The sequence below is a fragment of the Salvelinus alpinus genome, chromosome 16, assembly GCF_045679555.1.
Source record: "Salvelinus alpinus chromosome 16, SLU_Salpinus.1, whole genome shotgun sequence".
NCBI classification, from domain to species: domain Eukaryota; kingdom Metazoa; phylum Chordata; class Actinopteri; order Salmoniformes; family Salmonidae; genus Salvelinus; species Salvelinus alpinus.
Window position 1 is genome coordinate 55,981,723 of NC_092101.1, and position 16,982 is coordinate 55,998,704.

A 16,982-nucleotide genomic window follows, 5' to 3' on the forward strand; every position below is an offset into this window, starting at 1 on the left:
CAGCGTCCCTCCCTGCTATCATAGACACTAGATGGTAACATCACTCAGCGTCCCCTCCCTGCTATCATAGACACTAGATGGTAACATCACTCAGCGTCCCTCCCTGCTATCATAGACACTAGATGGTAACATCACTCAGCGTCCCCTCCCTGCTATCATAGACACTAGATGGTAACATCACTCAGCGTCCCCTCCCTGCTATCATAGACACTAGATGGTAACATCACTCAGCGTCCCTCCCTGCTATCATAGACACTAGATGGTAACATCACTCAGCGTCCCTCCCTGCTATCATAGACACTAGATGGTAACATCACTCAGCGTCCCTCCCTGCTATCATAGACACTAGATGGTAGCATCACTCAGCGTCCCCTCCCTGCTATCATAGACACTAGATGGTAACGTCACTCAGCGTCCCCTCCCTGCTATCATAGACACTAGATGGTAACATCACTCAGCGTCCCTCCCTGCTATCATAGACACTAGATGGTAACGTCACTCAGCGTCCCCTCCCTGCTATCATAGACACTAGATGGTAACATCACTCAGCGTCCCCTCCCTGCTATCATAGACACTAGATGGTAACATCACTCAGCGTCCCCTCCCTGCTATCATAGACACTAGATGGTAACATCACTCAGCGTCCCCTCCCTGCTATCATAGACACTAGATGGTAACATCACTCAGCGTCCCCTCCCTGCTATCATAGACACTAGATGGTAACATCACTCAGCGTCCCCTCCCTGCTATCATAGACACTAGATGGTAACATCACTCAGCGTCCCCTCCCTGCTATCATAGACACTAGATGGTAACATCACTCAGCGTCCCCTCCCTGCTATCATAGACACTAGATGGTAACATCACTCAGCGTCCCTCCCTACTATCATAGACACTAGATGGTAACGTCACTCAGCGTCCCTCCCTGCTATCATAGACACTAGATGGTAACGTCACTCAGCGTCCCCTCCCTGCTATCATAGACACTAGATGGTAACGTCACTCAGCGTCCCTCCCTGCTATCATAGACACTAGATGGTAACATCACTCAGCGTCCCTCCCTGCTATCATAGACACTAGATGGTAACATCACTCAGCGTCCCTCCCTGCTATCATAGACACTAGATGGTAACATCACTCAGCGTCCCTCCCTGCTATCATAGACACTAGATGGTAACATCACTCAGCGTCCCTCCCTGCTATCATAGACACTAGATGGTAACATCACTCAGCGTCCCCTCCCTGCTATCATAGACACTAGATGGTAACGTCACTCAGCGTCCCTCCCTGCTATCATAGACACTAGATGGTAACATCACTCAGCGTCCCCTCCCTGCTATCATAGACACTAGATGGTAACATCACTCAGCGTCCCTCCCTGCTATCATAGACACTAGATGGTAACGTCACTCAGCGTCCCTCCCTGCTATCATAGACACTAGATGGTAACGTCACTCAGCGTCCCTCCCTGCTATCATAGACACTAGATGGTAACATCACTCAGCGTCCCCTCCCTGCTATCATAGACACTAGATGGTAACATCACTCAGCGTCCCCTCCCTGCTATCATAGACACTAGATGGTAACATCACTCAGCGTCCCTCCCTGCTATCATAGACACTAGATGGTAACATCACTCAGCGTCTCCTCCCTGCTATCATAGACACTAGATGGTAACATCACTCAGCGTCCCCTCCCTGCTATCATAGACACTAGATGGTAACATCACTCAGCGTCCCCTCCCTGCTATCATAGACACTAGATGGTAACATCACTCAGCGTCCCTCCCTGCTATCATAGACACTAGATGGTAACATCACTCAGCGTCCCCTCCCTGCTATCATAGACACTAGATGGTAACGTCACTCAGCGTCCCTCCCTGCTATCATAGACACTAGATGGTAACATCACTCAGCGTCCCTCCCTGCTATCATAGACACTAGATGGTAACATCACTCAGCGTCCCTCCCTGCTATCATAGACACTAGATGGTAACATCACTCAGCGTCCCTCCCTGCTATCATAGACACTAGATGGTAACATCACTCAGCGTCCCCTCCCTGCTATCATAGACACTAGATGGTAACATCACTCAGCGTCCCCTCCCTGCTATCATAGACACTAGATGGTAACATCACTCAGCATCCCCTCCCTGCTATCATAGACACTAGATGGTAACATCACTCAGCGTCCCTCCCTGCTATCATAGACACTAGATGGTAACATCACTCAGCGTCCCTCCCTGCTATCATAGACACTAGATGGTAACATCACTCAGCGTCTCCTCCCTGCTATCATAGACACTAGATGGTAACATCACTCAGCGTCCCTCCCTGCTATCATAGACACTAGATGGTAACATCACTCAGCGTCCCTCCCTGCTATCTCAGCTTCAAAGCCTGTTGTCTTCTCTCCGTCTGTGAGTAAAAGTCCAGGGAGTTTCCTCCTGCCGTCTCATGCCCCCTGCAGGTAGAACAGAGGTGATGTTCCTCTAGTTTAAGGCAGTTGTAAAGGGAGAAACCATTGTCTGCGAAGTGGCAGTATGTTAAGTAGTGATGGGAATCACTTTCTATAGGCAGTCTGTGTTTGATATTGAACAGACCTTCCTTGATCTCTCACATACTGTTCTTCCTCTGCCCCCCCCTCTCTCCCCCCCCCTCTCTCCCTCTCCTCTCTCTCCCTCCCGCCCTTTTCTCATCTCTCTCTCCCCCCTCTATCTCTCTCTCTGTCTCTTCCCCCACACCTCTCCCTCTCCTCCCCCCTCCCTATTTTCTCCTCCCTGTAGAGCTGCCCAGTTCCTCAGGAAGATGTCAGAACCCTCGTCCATCCAGGAGTCTCAGAACCTCTCCATGTTTCTGGCCAACCACAACAAGATCACTCAGGTAACACACACCTGGCCAACCACAACAAGATCACTCAGGTAAAACACACCTGGCCAACCACAACAAGATCACTCAGGTAAAACACACCTGGCCAACCACAACAAGATCACTCAGGTAAAACACACCTGGCCAACCACAACAAGATCACTCAGGTAACACACACCTGGCCAACCACAACAAGATCACTCAGGTAACACACACACCTGGCCAACCACAACAAGATCACTCAGGTAACACACACACCTGGCCAACCACAACAAGATCACTCAGGTAAAACACACCTGGCCAACCACAACAAGATCACTCAGGTAAAACACACCTGGCCAACCACAACAAGATCACTCAGGTAAAACACACCTGGCCAACCACAACAAGATCACTCAGGTAAAACACACCTGGCCAACCACAACAAGATCACTCAGGTAAAACACACCTGGCCAACCACAACAAGATCACTCAGGTAAAACACACCTGGCCAACCACAACAAGATCACTCAGGTAAAACACACCTGGCCAACCACAACAAGATCACTCAGGTAAAACACACCTGGCCAACCACAACAAGATCACTCAGGTAAAACACACCTGGCCAACCACAACAAGATCACTCAGGTAAAACACACCTGGCCAACCACAACAAGATCACTCAGGTAAAACACACCTGGCCAACCACAACAAGATCACTCAGGTAAAACACACCTGGCCAACCACAACAAGATCACTCAGGTAAAACACACCTGGCCAACCACAACAAGATCACTCAGGTAAAACACACCTGGCCAACCACAACAAGATCACTCAGGTAAAACACACCTGGCCAACCACAACAAGATCACTCAGGTAAAACACACCTGGCCAACCACAACAAGATCACTCAGGTAAAACACACCTGGCCAACCACAACAAGATCACTCAGGTAAAACACACCTGGCCAACCACAACAAGATCACTCAGGTAAAACACACCTGGCCAACCACAACAAGATCACTCAGGTAAAACACACCTGGCCAACCACAACAAGATCACTCAGGTAAAACACACCTGGCCAACCACAACAAGATCACTCAGGTAAAACACACCTGGCCAACCACAACAAGATCACTCAGGTAAAACACACCTGGCCAACCACAACAAGATCACTCAGGTAAAACACACCTGGCCAACCACAACAAGATTACTCAGGTAAAACACACCTGGCCAACCACAACAAGATCACTCAGGTAAAACACACCTGGCCAACCACAACAAGATTACTCAGGTAAAACACACCTGGCCAACCACAACAAGATTACTCAGGTAAAACACACCTGGCCAACCACAACAAGATCACTCAGGTAAAACACACCTGGCCAACCACAACAAGATTACTCAGGTAAAACACACCTGGCCAACCACAACAAGAACACTCAGGTAAAACACACCTGGCCAACCACAACATGATCACTCAGGTAAAACACACCTGGCCAACCACAACAAGATCACTCAGGTAAAACACACCTGGCCAACCACAACAAGATCACTCAGGTAAAACACACAGTTTTGAGGAAACACACCGTGCCGACGAACATAATATTGGCATCATTCTCTGTTTATGTCCAAGCGATTCTACACTAGTCAGTTGAACATCTCTCTCTCTCTGTCTTCTGGTTGTTCCTCTCTAAAACAACACTAGTCAGTTGAACATCTCTCTCTCTCTCTCTCTCTGTCTTCTGGTTGTTCCTCTCTAAAACAACACTAGTCAGTTGAACATCTCTCTCTCTCTGTCTTCTGGTTGTTCCTCTCTAAAACAACACTAGTCAGTTGAACATCTCTCTCTCTCTCTCTCTCTGTCTTCTGGTTGTTCCTCCCTAAAACAACACTAGTCAGTTGAACATCTCTCTCTCTCTCTGTCTTCTGGTTGTTCCTCTCTAAAACAACACTAGTCAGTTGAACATCTCTCTCTCTCTCTGTCTTCTGGTTGTTCCTCTCTAAAACAACACTAGTCAGTTGAACATCTCTCTCTCTCTCTGTCTTCTGGTTGTTCCTCTCTAAAACAACACTAGTCAGTTGAACATCTCTCTCTCTCTCTGTCTTCTGGTTGTTCCTCTCTAAAACAACACTAGTCAGTTGAACATCTCTCTCTCTCTCTGTCTTCTGGTTGTTCCTCTCTAAAACAACACTAGTCAGTTGAACATCTCTCTCTCTCTCTGTCTTCTGGTTGTTCCTCTCTAAAACAACACTAGTCAGTTGAACATCTCTCTCTCTCTCTGTCTTCTGGTTGTTCCTCTCTAAAACAACACTAGTCAGTTGAACATCTCTCTCTCTCTCTGTCTTCTGGTTGTTCCTCTCTAAAACAACACTAGTCAGTTGAACATCTCTCTCTCTCTCTGTCTTCTGGTTGTTCCTCTCTAAAACAACACTAGTCAGTTGAACATCTCTCTCTCTGTCTCTCTCTCTGTCTCTGTCTCTGTCTTCTGGTTGTTCCTCTCTAAAACAACACTAGTCAGTTGAACATCTCTCTCTCTGTCTCTCTCTCTGTCTCTCTCTCTGTCTTCTGGTTGTTCCTCTCTAAAACAACACTAGTCAGTTAAACATCTCTCTCTCTCTCCAGTCTCTGCAGCAACAGTTGGAGGTGATTAACGGCCATGATGAGCTGCTGGCTGACATAGTCAACCTGTGTGTTGATTACTATGAGAACAGGATGTACCTGACCCCCAACGAGAAACACATGCTGCTCAAGGTGAGCTTCTGGCTGGCAGGCTGCCAAATGGCTCCCTATTACCTATATAGTGCACTACTTTAGACCATGGGGTTAGGTCTGTACCTGTCTGTTGCCTCTAGGTGATGGGGTTAGGTATGTACCTGTCTGTTACCTCTCGGTGATGGGGTTTGGTCTGTACCTGTCTGTTACCTCTAGGTGATGGGGTTTGGTCTGTACCTGTCTGTTACCTCTAGGTGATGGGGTTTGGTCTGTACCTGTCTGTTACCTCTAGGTGATGGGGTTTGGTCTGTACCTGTCTGCTACCTCTAGGTGATGGGGTTTGGTCTGTACCTGTCTGTTACCTCTAGGTGATGGGGTTTGGTCTGTACCTGTCTGTTACCTCTAGGTGATGGGGTTTGGTCTGTACCTGTCTGTTACCTCTAGGTGATGGGGTTTGGTCTGTACCTGTCTGCTACCTCTAGGTGATGGGGTTTGGTCTGTACCTGTCTGTTACCTCTAGGTGATGGGGTTTGGTCTGTACCTGTCTGTTACCTCTAGGTGATGGGGTTAGGTCTGTACCTGTCTGTTACCTCTAGGTGATGGGGTTAGGTCTGTACCTGTCTGTTACCTCTAGGTGATGGGGTTAGGTATGTACCTGTCTGTTACCTCTAGGTGATGGGGTTTGGTCTGTACCTGTCTGTTACCTCTAGGTGATGGGGTTTGGTCTGTACCTGTCTGTTGCCTCTAGGTGATGGGGTTAGGTCTGTACCTGTCTGTTACCTCTAGGTGATGGGGTTTAGTCTGTTACCTCTAGGTGATGGGGTTAGGTATGTACCTGTCTGTTACCTCTAGGTGATGGGGTTTGGTCTGTACCTGTCTGCTACCTCTAGGTGATGGGGTTTAGTCTGTACCTGTCTGTTACCTCTAGGTGATGGGGTTTAGTCTGTACCTGTCTGTTACCTCTAGGTGATGGGGTTTAGTCTGTACCTGTCTGTTACCTCTAGGTGATGGGGTTAGGTCTGTACCTGTCTGTTACCTCTAGGTGATGGGGTTTGGTCTGTACCTGTCTGTTACCTCTAGGTGATGGGGTTTGGTCTGTACCTGTCTGTTACCTCTAGGTGATGGGGTTTGGTCTGTACCTGTCTGTTACCTCTAGGTGATGGGGTTTAGGTCTGTACCTGTCTGTTACCTCTAGGTGATGGGGTTTAGGTCTGTACCTGTCTGTTACCTCTAGGTGATGGGGTTTGGTCTGTATCTGTCTGTTACCTCTAGGTGATGGGGTTTGGTCTGTATCTGTCTGTTACCTCTAGGTGATGGGGTTTGGTCTGTACCTGTCTGTTACCTCTAGGTGATGGGGTTTGGTCTGTACCTGTCAGTTACCTCTAGGTGATGGGGTTTGGTCTGTACCTGTCTGTTACCTCTAGGTGATGGGGTTTGGTCTGTACCTGTCTGTTACCTCTAGGTGATGGGGTTTGGTCTGTACCTGTCTGTTACCTCTAGGTGATGGGGGTTGGTCTGTACCTGTCTGTTACCTCTAGGTGATGGGGGTTGGTCTGTACCTGTCTGTTACCTCTAGGTGATGGGGGTTGGTCTGTACCTGTCTGTTACCTCTAGGTGATGGGGTTTGGTCTGTACCTGTCTGTTACCTCTAGGTGATGGGTTTAGGTCTGTACCTGTCTGTTACCTCTAGGTGATGGGGTTTAGGTCTGTATCTGTCTGTTACCTCTAGGTGATGGGTTTAGGTCTGTATCTGTCTGTTACCTCTAGGTGATGGGTTTAGGTCTGTATCTGTCTGTTACCTCTAGGTGATGGGGTTTAGGTCTGTATCTGTCTGTTACCTCTAGGTGATGGGGGTTGGTCTGTACCTGTCTGTTACCTCTAGGTGATGGGGGTTGGTCTGTACCTGTCTGTTACCTCTAGGTGATGGGGTTTCGTCTGTACCTGTCTGTTACCTCTAGGTGATGGGGTTTGGTCTGTACCTGTCTGTTACCTCTAGGTGATGGGGTTAGATCTGTACCTGTCTGTTACCTCTAGGTGATGGGGTTAGGTCTGTATCTGTCTGTTACCTCTAGGTGATGGGGTTTGGTCTGTACCTGTCTGTTACCTCTAGGTGATGGGGGTTGGTCTGTACCTGTCTGTTACCTCTAGGTGATGGGGGTTGGTCTGTACCTGTCTGTTACCTCTAGGTGATGGGGTTAGATCTGTACCTGTCTGTTACCTCTAGGTGATGGGGGTTGGTCTGTACCTGTCTGTTACCTCTAGGTGATGAGGTTTGGTCTGTACCTGTCTGTTACCTCTAGGTGATGGGGTTTGGTCTGTTGCCTCTAGGTGATGGGGTTAGGTATGTACCTGTCTGTTACCTCTAGGTGATGGGGTTAGATCTGTATCTGTCTGTTACCTCTAGGTGATGGGGTTTGGTCTGTACCTGTCTGTTACCTCTAGGTGATGGGGTTTGGTCTGTACCTGTCTGTTACCTCTAGGTGATGGGGGTTGGTCTGTACCTGTCTGTTACCTCTAGGTGATGGGGTTAGATCTGTACCTGTCTGTTACCTCTAGGTGATGGGGGTTGGTCTGTACCTGTCTGTTACCTCTAGGTGATGGGGTTTGGTCTGTACCTGTCTGTTACCTCTAGGTGGTGGGGTTTGGTCTGTTGCCTCTAGGTGATGGGGTTTGGTCTGTACCTGTCTGTTACCTCTAGGTGATGGGGTTTGGTCTGTACCTGTCTGTTACCTCTAGGTGATGGGGGTTGGTCTGTACCTGTCTGTTACCTCTAGGTGATGGGGTTTGGTCTGTTACCTCTAGGTGATGGGGTTTGGTCTGTACCTGTCTGTTACCTCTAGGTGATGGGGTTTAGTCTGTACCTGTCTGTTACCTCTAGGTGATGGGGTTTAGTCTGTACCTGTCTGTTACCTCTAGGTGATGGGGTTAGGTCTGTATCTGTCTGTTACCTCTAGGTGATGGGGTTTGGTCTGTACCTGTCTTACCTCTAGGTGATGGGGTTAGATCTGTACCTGTCTGTTACCTCTAGGTGATGGGGTTAGGTCTGTACCTGTCTGTTACCTCTAGGTGATGGGGTTTGGTCTGTACCTGTCTGTTACCTCTAGGTGATGGGGTTAGGTCTGTACCTGTCTGTTACCTCTAGGTGATGGGGTTTGGTCTGTACCTGTCTGTTACCTCTAGGTGATGGGGTTTAGTCTGTACCTGTCTGTTACCTCTAGGTGATGGGGTTTGGTCTGTACCTGTCTGTTACCTCTAGGTGATGGGGTTTAGTCTGTATCTGTCTGTTACCTCTAGGTGATGGGGTTTGGTCTGTACCTGTCTGTTACCTCTAGGTGATGGGGTTAGGTCTGTACCTGTCTGTTACCTCTAGGTGATGGGGTTTAGTCTGTTACCTCTAGGTGATGGGGTTTGGTCTGTATCTGTCTGTTACCTCTAGGTGATGGGGTTTGGTCTGTACCTGTCTGTTACCTCTAGGTGATGGGGTTTGGTCTGTACCTGTATGTTACCTCTAGGTGATGGGGTTTGGTCTGTTACCTCTAGGTGATGGGGTTTGGTCTGTACCTGTCTGTTACCTCTAGGTGATGGGGTTTAGTCTGTACCTGTCTGTTACCTCTAGGTGATGGGGTTTAGTCTGTACCTGTCTGTTACCTCTAGGTGATGGGGTTAGGTCTGTATCTGTCTGTTACCTCTAGGTGATGGGGTTTGGTCTGTACCTATCTGTTACCTCTAGGTGATGGGGTTAGATCTGTACCTGTCTGTTACCTCTAGGTGATGGGGTTTAGTCTGTACCTGTCTGTTACCTCTAGGTGATGGGGTTAGGTCTGTACCTGTCTGTTACCTCTAGGTGATGGGGTTTGGTCTGTACCTGTCTGTTACCTCTAGGTGATGGGGTTTGGTCTGTACCTGTCTGTTACCTCTAGGTGATGGGGTTTGGTCTGTACCTGTCTGTTACCTCTAGGTGATGGGGTTTGGTCTGTACCTGTCTGTTACCTCTAGGTGATGGGGTTTGGTCTGTACCTGTCAGTTACCTCTAGGTGATGGGGTTTGGTCTGTACCTGTCTGTTACCTCTAGGTGATGGGGTTTGGTCTGTACCTGTCTGTTACCTCTAGGTGATGGGGTTTGGTCTGTACCTGTCTGTTACCTCTAGGTGATGGGGGTTGGTCTGTACCTGTCTGTTACCTCTAGGTGATGGGGGTTGGTCTGTACCTGTCTGTTACCTCTAGGTGATGGGGGTTGGTCTGTACCTGTCTGTTACCTCTAGGTGATGGGGGTTGGTCTGTACCTGTCTGTTACCTCTAGGTGATGGGGTTTGGTCTGTACCTGTCTGTTACCTCTAGGTGATGGGGTTTGGTCTGTATCTGTCTGTTACCTCTAGGTGATGGGTTTAGGTCTGTATCTGTCTGTTACCTCTAGGTGATGGGGTTTAGGTCTGTATCTGTCTGTTACCTCTAGGTGATGGGGTTTGGTCTGTACCTGTCTGTTACCTCTAGGTGATGGGGGTTGGTCTGTACCTGTCTGTTACCTCTAGGTGATGGGGGTTGGTCTGTACCTGTCTGTTACCTCTAGGTGATGGGGTTTGGTCTGTACCTGTCTGTTACCTCTAGGTGATGGGGTTAGATCTGTACCTGTCTGTTACCTCTAGGTGATGGGGTTAGGTCTGTATCTGTCTGTTACCTCTAGGTGATGGGGTTTGGTCTGTACCTGTCTGTTACCTCTAGGTGATGGGGGTTGGTCTGTACCTGTCTGTTACCTCTAGGTGATGGGGGTTGGTCTGTACCTGTCTGTTACCTCTAGGTGATGGGGTTAGATCTGTACCTGTCTGTTACCTCTAGGTGATGGGGGTTGGTCTGTACCTGTCTGTTACCTCTAGGTGATGGGGTTTGGTCTGTACCTGTCTGTTACCTCTAGGTGATGGGGTTTGGTCTGTTGCCTCTAGGTGATGGGGTTAGGTATGTACCTGTCTGTTACCTCTAGGTGATGGGGTTAGATCTGTATCTGTCTGTTACCTCTAGGTGATGGGGTTTGGTCTGTACCTGTCTGTTACCTCTAGGTGATGGGGTTTGGTCTGTACCTGTCTGTTACCTCTAGGTGATGGGGTTTGGTCTGTACCTGTCTGTTACCTCTAGGTGATGGGGTTTGGTCTGTACCTGTCTGTTACCTCTAGGTGATGGGGTTTGGTCTGTTACCTCTAGGTGATGGGGTTTGGTCTGTACCTGTCTGTTACCTCTAGGTGATGGGGTTAGATCTGTACCTGTCTGTTACCTCTAGGTGATGGGGGTTGGTCTGTACCTGTCTGTTACCTCTAGGTGATGGGGTTTGGTCTGTACCTGTCTGTTACCTCTAGGTGATGGGGTTTGGTCTGTTGCCTCTAGGTGATGGGGTTTGGTCTGTACCTGTCTGTTACCTCTAGGTGATGGGGTTTGGTCTGTACCTGTCTGTTACCTCTAGGTGATGGGGGTTGGTCTGTACCTGTCTGTTACCTCTAGGTGATGGGGTTTGGTCTGTTACCTCTAGGTGATGGGGTTTGGTCTGTACCTGTCTGTTACCTCTAGGTGATGGGGTTTAGTCTGTACCTGTCTGTTACCTCTAGGTGATGGGGTTTAGTCTGTACCTGTCTGTTACCTCTAGGTGATGGGGTTAGGTCTGTATCTGTCTGTTACCTCTAGGTGATGGGGTTTGGTCTGTACCTGTCTTACCTCTAGGTGATGGGGTTAGATCTGTACCTGTCTGTTACCTCTAGGTGATGGGGTTAGGTCTGTACCTGTCTGTTACCTCTAGGTGATGGGGTTTGGTCTGTACCTGTCTGTTACCTCTAGGTGATGGGGTTAGGTCTGTACCTGTCTGTTACCTCTAGGTGATGGGGTTTGGTCTGTACCTGTCTGTTACCTCTAGGTGATGGGGTTTAGTCTGTACCTGTCTGTTACCTCTAGGTGATGGGGTTTGGTCTGTACCTGTCTGTTACCTCTAGGTGATGGGGTTAGGTCTGTATCTGTCTGTTACCTCTAGGTGATGGGGTTTGGTCTGTACCTGTCTGTTACCTCTAGGTGATGGGGTTTGGTCTGTACCTGTCTGTTACCTCTAGGTGATGGGGGTTGGTCTGTACCTGTCTGTTACCTCTAGGTGATGGGGGTTGGTCTGTTACCTCTAGGTGATGGGGTTTGGTCTGTACCTGTCTGTTACCTCTAGGTGATGGGGTTTAGTCTGTACCTGTCTGTTACCTCTAGGTGATGGGGTTTAGTCTGTACCTGTCTGTTACCTCTAGGTGATGGGGTTAGGTCTGTATCTGTCTGTTACCTCTAGGTGATGGGGTTTGGTCTGTACCTGTCTTACCTCTAGGTGATGGGGTTAGATCTGTACCTGTCTGTTACCTCTAGGTGATGGGGTTAGGTCTGTACCTGTCTGTTACCTCTAGGTGATGGGGTTTGGTCTGTACCTGTCTGTTACCTCTAGGTGATGGGGTTAGGTCTGTACCTGTCTGTTACCTCTAGGTGATGGGGTTTGGTCTGTATCTGTCTGTTACCTCTAGGTGATGGGGTTTGGTCTGTACCTGTCTGTTACCTCTAGGTGATGGGGTTTGGTCTGTACCTGTCTGTTACCTCTAGGTGATGGGGTTAGGTCTGTACCTGTCTGTTACCTCTAGGTGATGGGGTTTGGTCTGTACCTGTCTGTTACCTCTAGGTGATGGGGTTTGGTCTGTACCTGTCTGTTACCACTAGGTGATGGGGTTAGGTCTGTACCTGTCTGTTACCTCTAGGTGATGGGGTTTAGTCTGTTACCTCTAGGTGATGGGGTTTGGTCTGTACCTGTCTGTTACCTCTAGGTGATGGGGTTTGGTCTGTACCTGTCTGTTACCTCTAGGTGATGGGGTTTGGTCTGTTACCTCTAGGTGATGGGGTTTGGTCTGTACCTGTCTGTTACCTCTAGGTGATGGGGTTTAGTCTGTACCTGTCTGTTACCTCTAGGTGATGGGGTTTAGTCTGTACCTGTCTGTTACCTCTAGGTGATGGGGTTAGGTCTGTATCTGTCTGTTACCTCTAGGTGATGGGGTTTGGTCTGTACCTGTCTGTTACCTCTAGGTGATGGGGTTAGATCTGTACCTGTCTGTTACCTCTAGGTGATGGGGTTTAGTCTGTACCTGTCTGTTACCTCTAGGTGATGGGGTTAGGTCTGTACCTGTCTGTTACCTCTAGGTGATGGGGTTTGGTCTGTACCTGTCTGTTACCTCTAGGTGATGGGGTTTGGTCTGTACCTGTCTGTTACCTATAGGTGATGGGGTTTGGTCTGTACCTGTCTGTTACCTCTAGGTGATGGGGTTTAGTCTGTACCTGTCTATTACCTCTCGGTGATGGGGTTTGGTCTGTACCTGTCTGTTACCTCTAGGTGATGGGGTTTGGTCTGTACCTGTCTGTTACCTCTAGGTGATGGGGTTTGGTCTGTACCTGTCTGTTACCTCTAGGTGATGGGGTTAGGTCTGTACCTGTCTGTTACCTCTAGGTGATGGGGTTTGGTCTGTACCTGTCTGTTACCTCTAGGTGATGGGGTTTGGTCTGTACCTGTCTGTTACCTATAGGTGATGGGGTTTGGTCTGTACCTGTCTGTTACCTCTAGGTGATGGGGTTTAGTCTGTACCTGTCTATTACCTCTCGGTGATGGGGTTTGGTCTGTACCTGTCTGTTACCTCTAGGTGATGGGGTTTGGTCTGTACCTGTCTGTTACCTCTAGGTGATGGGGTTTGGTCTGTACCTGTCTGTTACCTCTAGGTGATGGGTTTAGGTCTGTATCTGTCTGTTACCTCTAGGTGATGGGGTTTAGTCTGTACCTGTCTGTTACCTCTAGGTGATGGGGTTTAGTCTGTACCTGTCTGTTACCTCTAGGTGATGGGGTTTAGTCTGTACCTGTCTGTTACCTCTAGGTGATGGGGTTAGGTCTGTATCTGTCTGTTACCTCTAGGTGATGGGGTTTGGTCTGTACCTGTCTGTTACCTCTAGGTGATGGGGTTTGGTCTGTACCTGTCTGTTACCTCTAGGTGATGGGGTTTGGTCTGTTACCTCTAGGTGATGGGGTTTGGTCTGTACCTGTCTGTTACCTCTAGGTGATGGGGTTAGGTCTGTATCTGTCTGTTACCTCTAGGTGATGGGGTTTGGTCTGTACCTGTCTGTTACCTCTAGGTGATGGGGTTAGATCTGTACCTGTCTGTTACCTCTAGGTGATGGGGTTTGGTCTGTACCTGTCTGTTACCTCTAGGTGATGGGGTTAGGTCTGTACCTGTCTGTTACCTCTAGGTGATGGGGTTTGGTCTGTACCTGTCTGTTACCTCTAGGTGATGGGTTAGGTCTGTATATGTCTGTTACCTCTAGGTGATGGGGTTTGGTCTGTACCTGTCTGTTACCTCTAGGTGATGGGGTTTGGTCTGTACCTGTCTGTTACCTCTAGGTGATGGGGTTTGGTCTGTACCTGTCTGTTACTTCTAGGTGATGGGGTTTGGTCTGTACCTGTCTGTTACCTCTAGGTGATGGGGTTTGGTCTGTTACCTCTAGGTGATGGGGTTTGGTCTGTACCTGTCTGTTACCTCTAGGTGATGGGGTTTAGTCTGTACCTGTCTGTTACCTCTAGGTGATGGGGTTAGGTCTGTATCTGTCTGTTACCTCTAGGTGATGGGGTTTGGTCTGTACCTGTCTGTTACCTCTAGGTGATGGGGTTAGGTCTGTACCTGTCTGTTACCTCTAGGTGATGGGGTTTGGTCTGTACCTGTCTGTTACCTCTAGGTGATGGGGTTTGGTCTGTACCTGTCTGTTACCTCTAGGTGATGGGGTTAGATCTGTACCTGTCTGTTACCTCTAGGTGATGGGGTTTAGTCTGTACCTGTCTGTTACCTCTAGGTGATGGGGTTAGGTCTGTACCTGTCTGTTACCTCTAGGTGATGGGGTTTGGTCTGTACCTGTCTGTTACCTCTAGGTGATGGGGTTTGGTCTGTACCTGTCTGTTACCTCTAGGTGATGGGGTTTGGTCTGTACCTGTCTGTTACCTCTAGGTGATGGGGTTTAGTCTGTACCTGTCTGTTACCTCTAGGTGATGGGGTTTGGTCTGTACCTGTCTGCTACCTCTAGGTGATGGGGTTTAGTCTGTACCTGTCTGTTACCTCTCGGTGATGGGGTTTGGTCTGTACCTGTTTGTTACCTCTAGGTGATGGGGTTTGGTCTGTACCTGTCTGTTACCTCTAGGTGATGGGGTTTAGTCTGTACCTGTCTGTTACCTCTAGGTGATGGGGTTTGGTCTGTATCTGTCTGTTACCTCTAGGTGATGGGGTTTGGTCTGTACCTGTCTGCTACCTCTAGGTGATGGGGTTTAGTCTGTACCTGTCTGTTACCTCTCGGTGATGGGGTTTGGTCTGTATCAGTCTGTTACCTCTAGGTGATGGGGTTTGGTCTGTATCAGTCTGTTACCTCTAGGTGATGGGGTTTAGTCTGTACCTGTCTGTTACCTCTAGGTGATGGGGTTTGGTCTGTACCTGTTTGTTACCTCTAGGTGATGGGGTTTGGTCTGTACCTGTCTGCTACCTCTAGGTGATGGGGTTTGGTCTGTATCTGTCTGTTACCTCTAGGTGATGGGTTTAGGTCTGTATCTGTTTTTTACCTCTAGGTGATGGGGTTTGGTCTGTACCTGATGGATGGCAGTAACAGCAACATCTACAAAATGGACGCCAAGAAGAGGATCAACCTGACCAAGATTGACAAGTTCTTCAAGGTGAGAGTTTGAGACACATTAGGTTGGGTTTATCAGTAGAGTTGTATATGTGTCTGAACCAGGACTTGATGTTTTTTAGACTGAATGTGTCGCTGACCTTTCACCCTCAATCAACATGGAAAATCCCATCGTTTTTATGTCTATGTTCATAAACTGTGTGTAGTGAATTAGGGGTACATGGGCCTTACTGTCTGTGGAGTGAATTAGGGGTACATGGGCCTTACTGTCTGTGTAGTGAATTAGGGGTACATGGGCCTTACTGTCTGTGGGGTGAATTAGGGGTACATGGGCCTTACTGTCTGTGGGGTGAATTAGGGGTACATGGGCCTTACTGTCTGTGGGGTGAATTAGGGGTACATGGGCCTTACTGTCTGTGGGGTGAATTAGGGGTACATGGGCCTTACTGTCTGTGGGGTGAATTAGGGGTACATGGGCCTTACTGTCTGTGGGGTGAATTAGGGGTACATGGGCCTTACTGTCTGTAGAGTGAATGAGGGGTACATGGGCCTTACTGTCTGTGGAGTGAATGAGGGGTACATGGTGATAAACCTCATAAGGCTTTCTCATGTAGAGGCTGAGATTTTCTGAAATGGCGCTGACTATCTGACTGGTCTTCATGTATCTGACTGGTCTTCATGTCTCTAACTAACTGACTGGTCTTCATGTATCTGAAATGTCTCTGACTAACTGACTGGTCTTCATGTATCTGAAATGTCTCTGACTAACTGACTGGTCTTCATGTCTCTGAATGGTCTTCATTTATCTGAAATGTCTCTGACTAACTGACTGGTCTTCATGTCTCTGAATGGTCTTCATTTATCTGAAATGTCTCTGACTATCTGACTGGTCTTCATGTCTCTGACTATCTGACTGGTCTTCATGTATCTGAAATGTCTCTGACTATCTGACTGGTCTTCATGTCTCTGACTGGTCTTCATGTCTCTGACTGGTCTTCATGTATCTGACTGGTCTTCATGTATCTGACTGGTCTTCATGTATCTGACTGGTCTTCATGTATCGGTCCTCAACAGCAACTGCAGGTGGTTCCTCTGTTTGGTGACATGCAGATTGAGCTGTCCAGGTACATCAAGACCAGCGCACACTTTGAAGAGAACAAGAACCGGTGAGGCCTTATCGCTCGCTCGCTCGCTCTCTCTCTCTCGCTCATCTGTCTTCTCATCTCTGTCTTCTCATCTCTGTCTTCTCATCTCTGTCTTCTCATCTCTCTCTCTCTCTCCTCCCTGTTCCCAGGTGGTCATGTACCTCAACAGGCAGCAGTCCTCAGTATAATATCTGTGAGCAGATGGTTCAGATCAGGGAAGACCACATGAGGTTCATCTCTGAGCTGGCTCGCTACAGTAACAGTGAGGTGAGTGGACCAGTACCTAGGATGCATCTCAAATAGAACCCTATTCCCTATATAGTGCACTACTTTAGACCAGAGCCCTATGGAACCCTATTCCCTATATAGTGCACTACTTTAGACCAGGGCCCTATAGAACCCTATTCCCTATATAGTGCACTACTTTAGACCAGAGCACTATGGAACCCTATTCCCTATATAGTGCACTACTTTAGACCAGAGCACTATGGAACCCTATTCCCTACATAGAGCTCTACTTTGGACCAGAGCCCTATTCCCTATATAGTGCACTACTTTGGACCAGGGACTGTT

General features: G+C 48.5%; 1 protein-coding gene across 5 annotated transcripts in view; it reads left to right on the forward strand.

The window, feature by feature from the left end:
• Positions 1–16,982, forward strand: part of LOC139541701 (cytoplasmic FMR1-interacting protein 1 homolog) — a 98,516-nt gene that overhangs the window by 40,046 nt on the left and 41,488 nt on the right. For 4 of the 5 annotated variants that reach the window (XM_071346638.1, XM_071346639.1, XM_071346641.1 and 1 more), the window contains 5 exons: positions 2,786–2,882; positions 5,473–5,601; positions 15,203–15,307; positions 16,339–16,430; positions 16,559–16,676. In XM_071346638.1, coding sequence (XP_071202739.1) covers positions 2,786–2,882; positions 5,473–5,601; positions 15,203–15,307; positions 16,339–16,430; positions 16,559–16,676 — 541 coding nt within the window. Of the gene's footprint in view, positions 1–2,785; positions 2,883–4,385; positions 4,407–5,472; positions 5,602–15,202; positions 15,308–16,338; positions 16,431–16,558; positions 16,677–16,982 lie in introns of those variants that run through there. The other variant, XM_071346643.1, reaches the window with a different exon arrangement.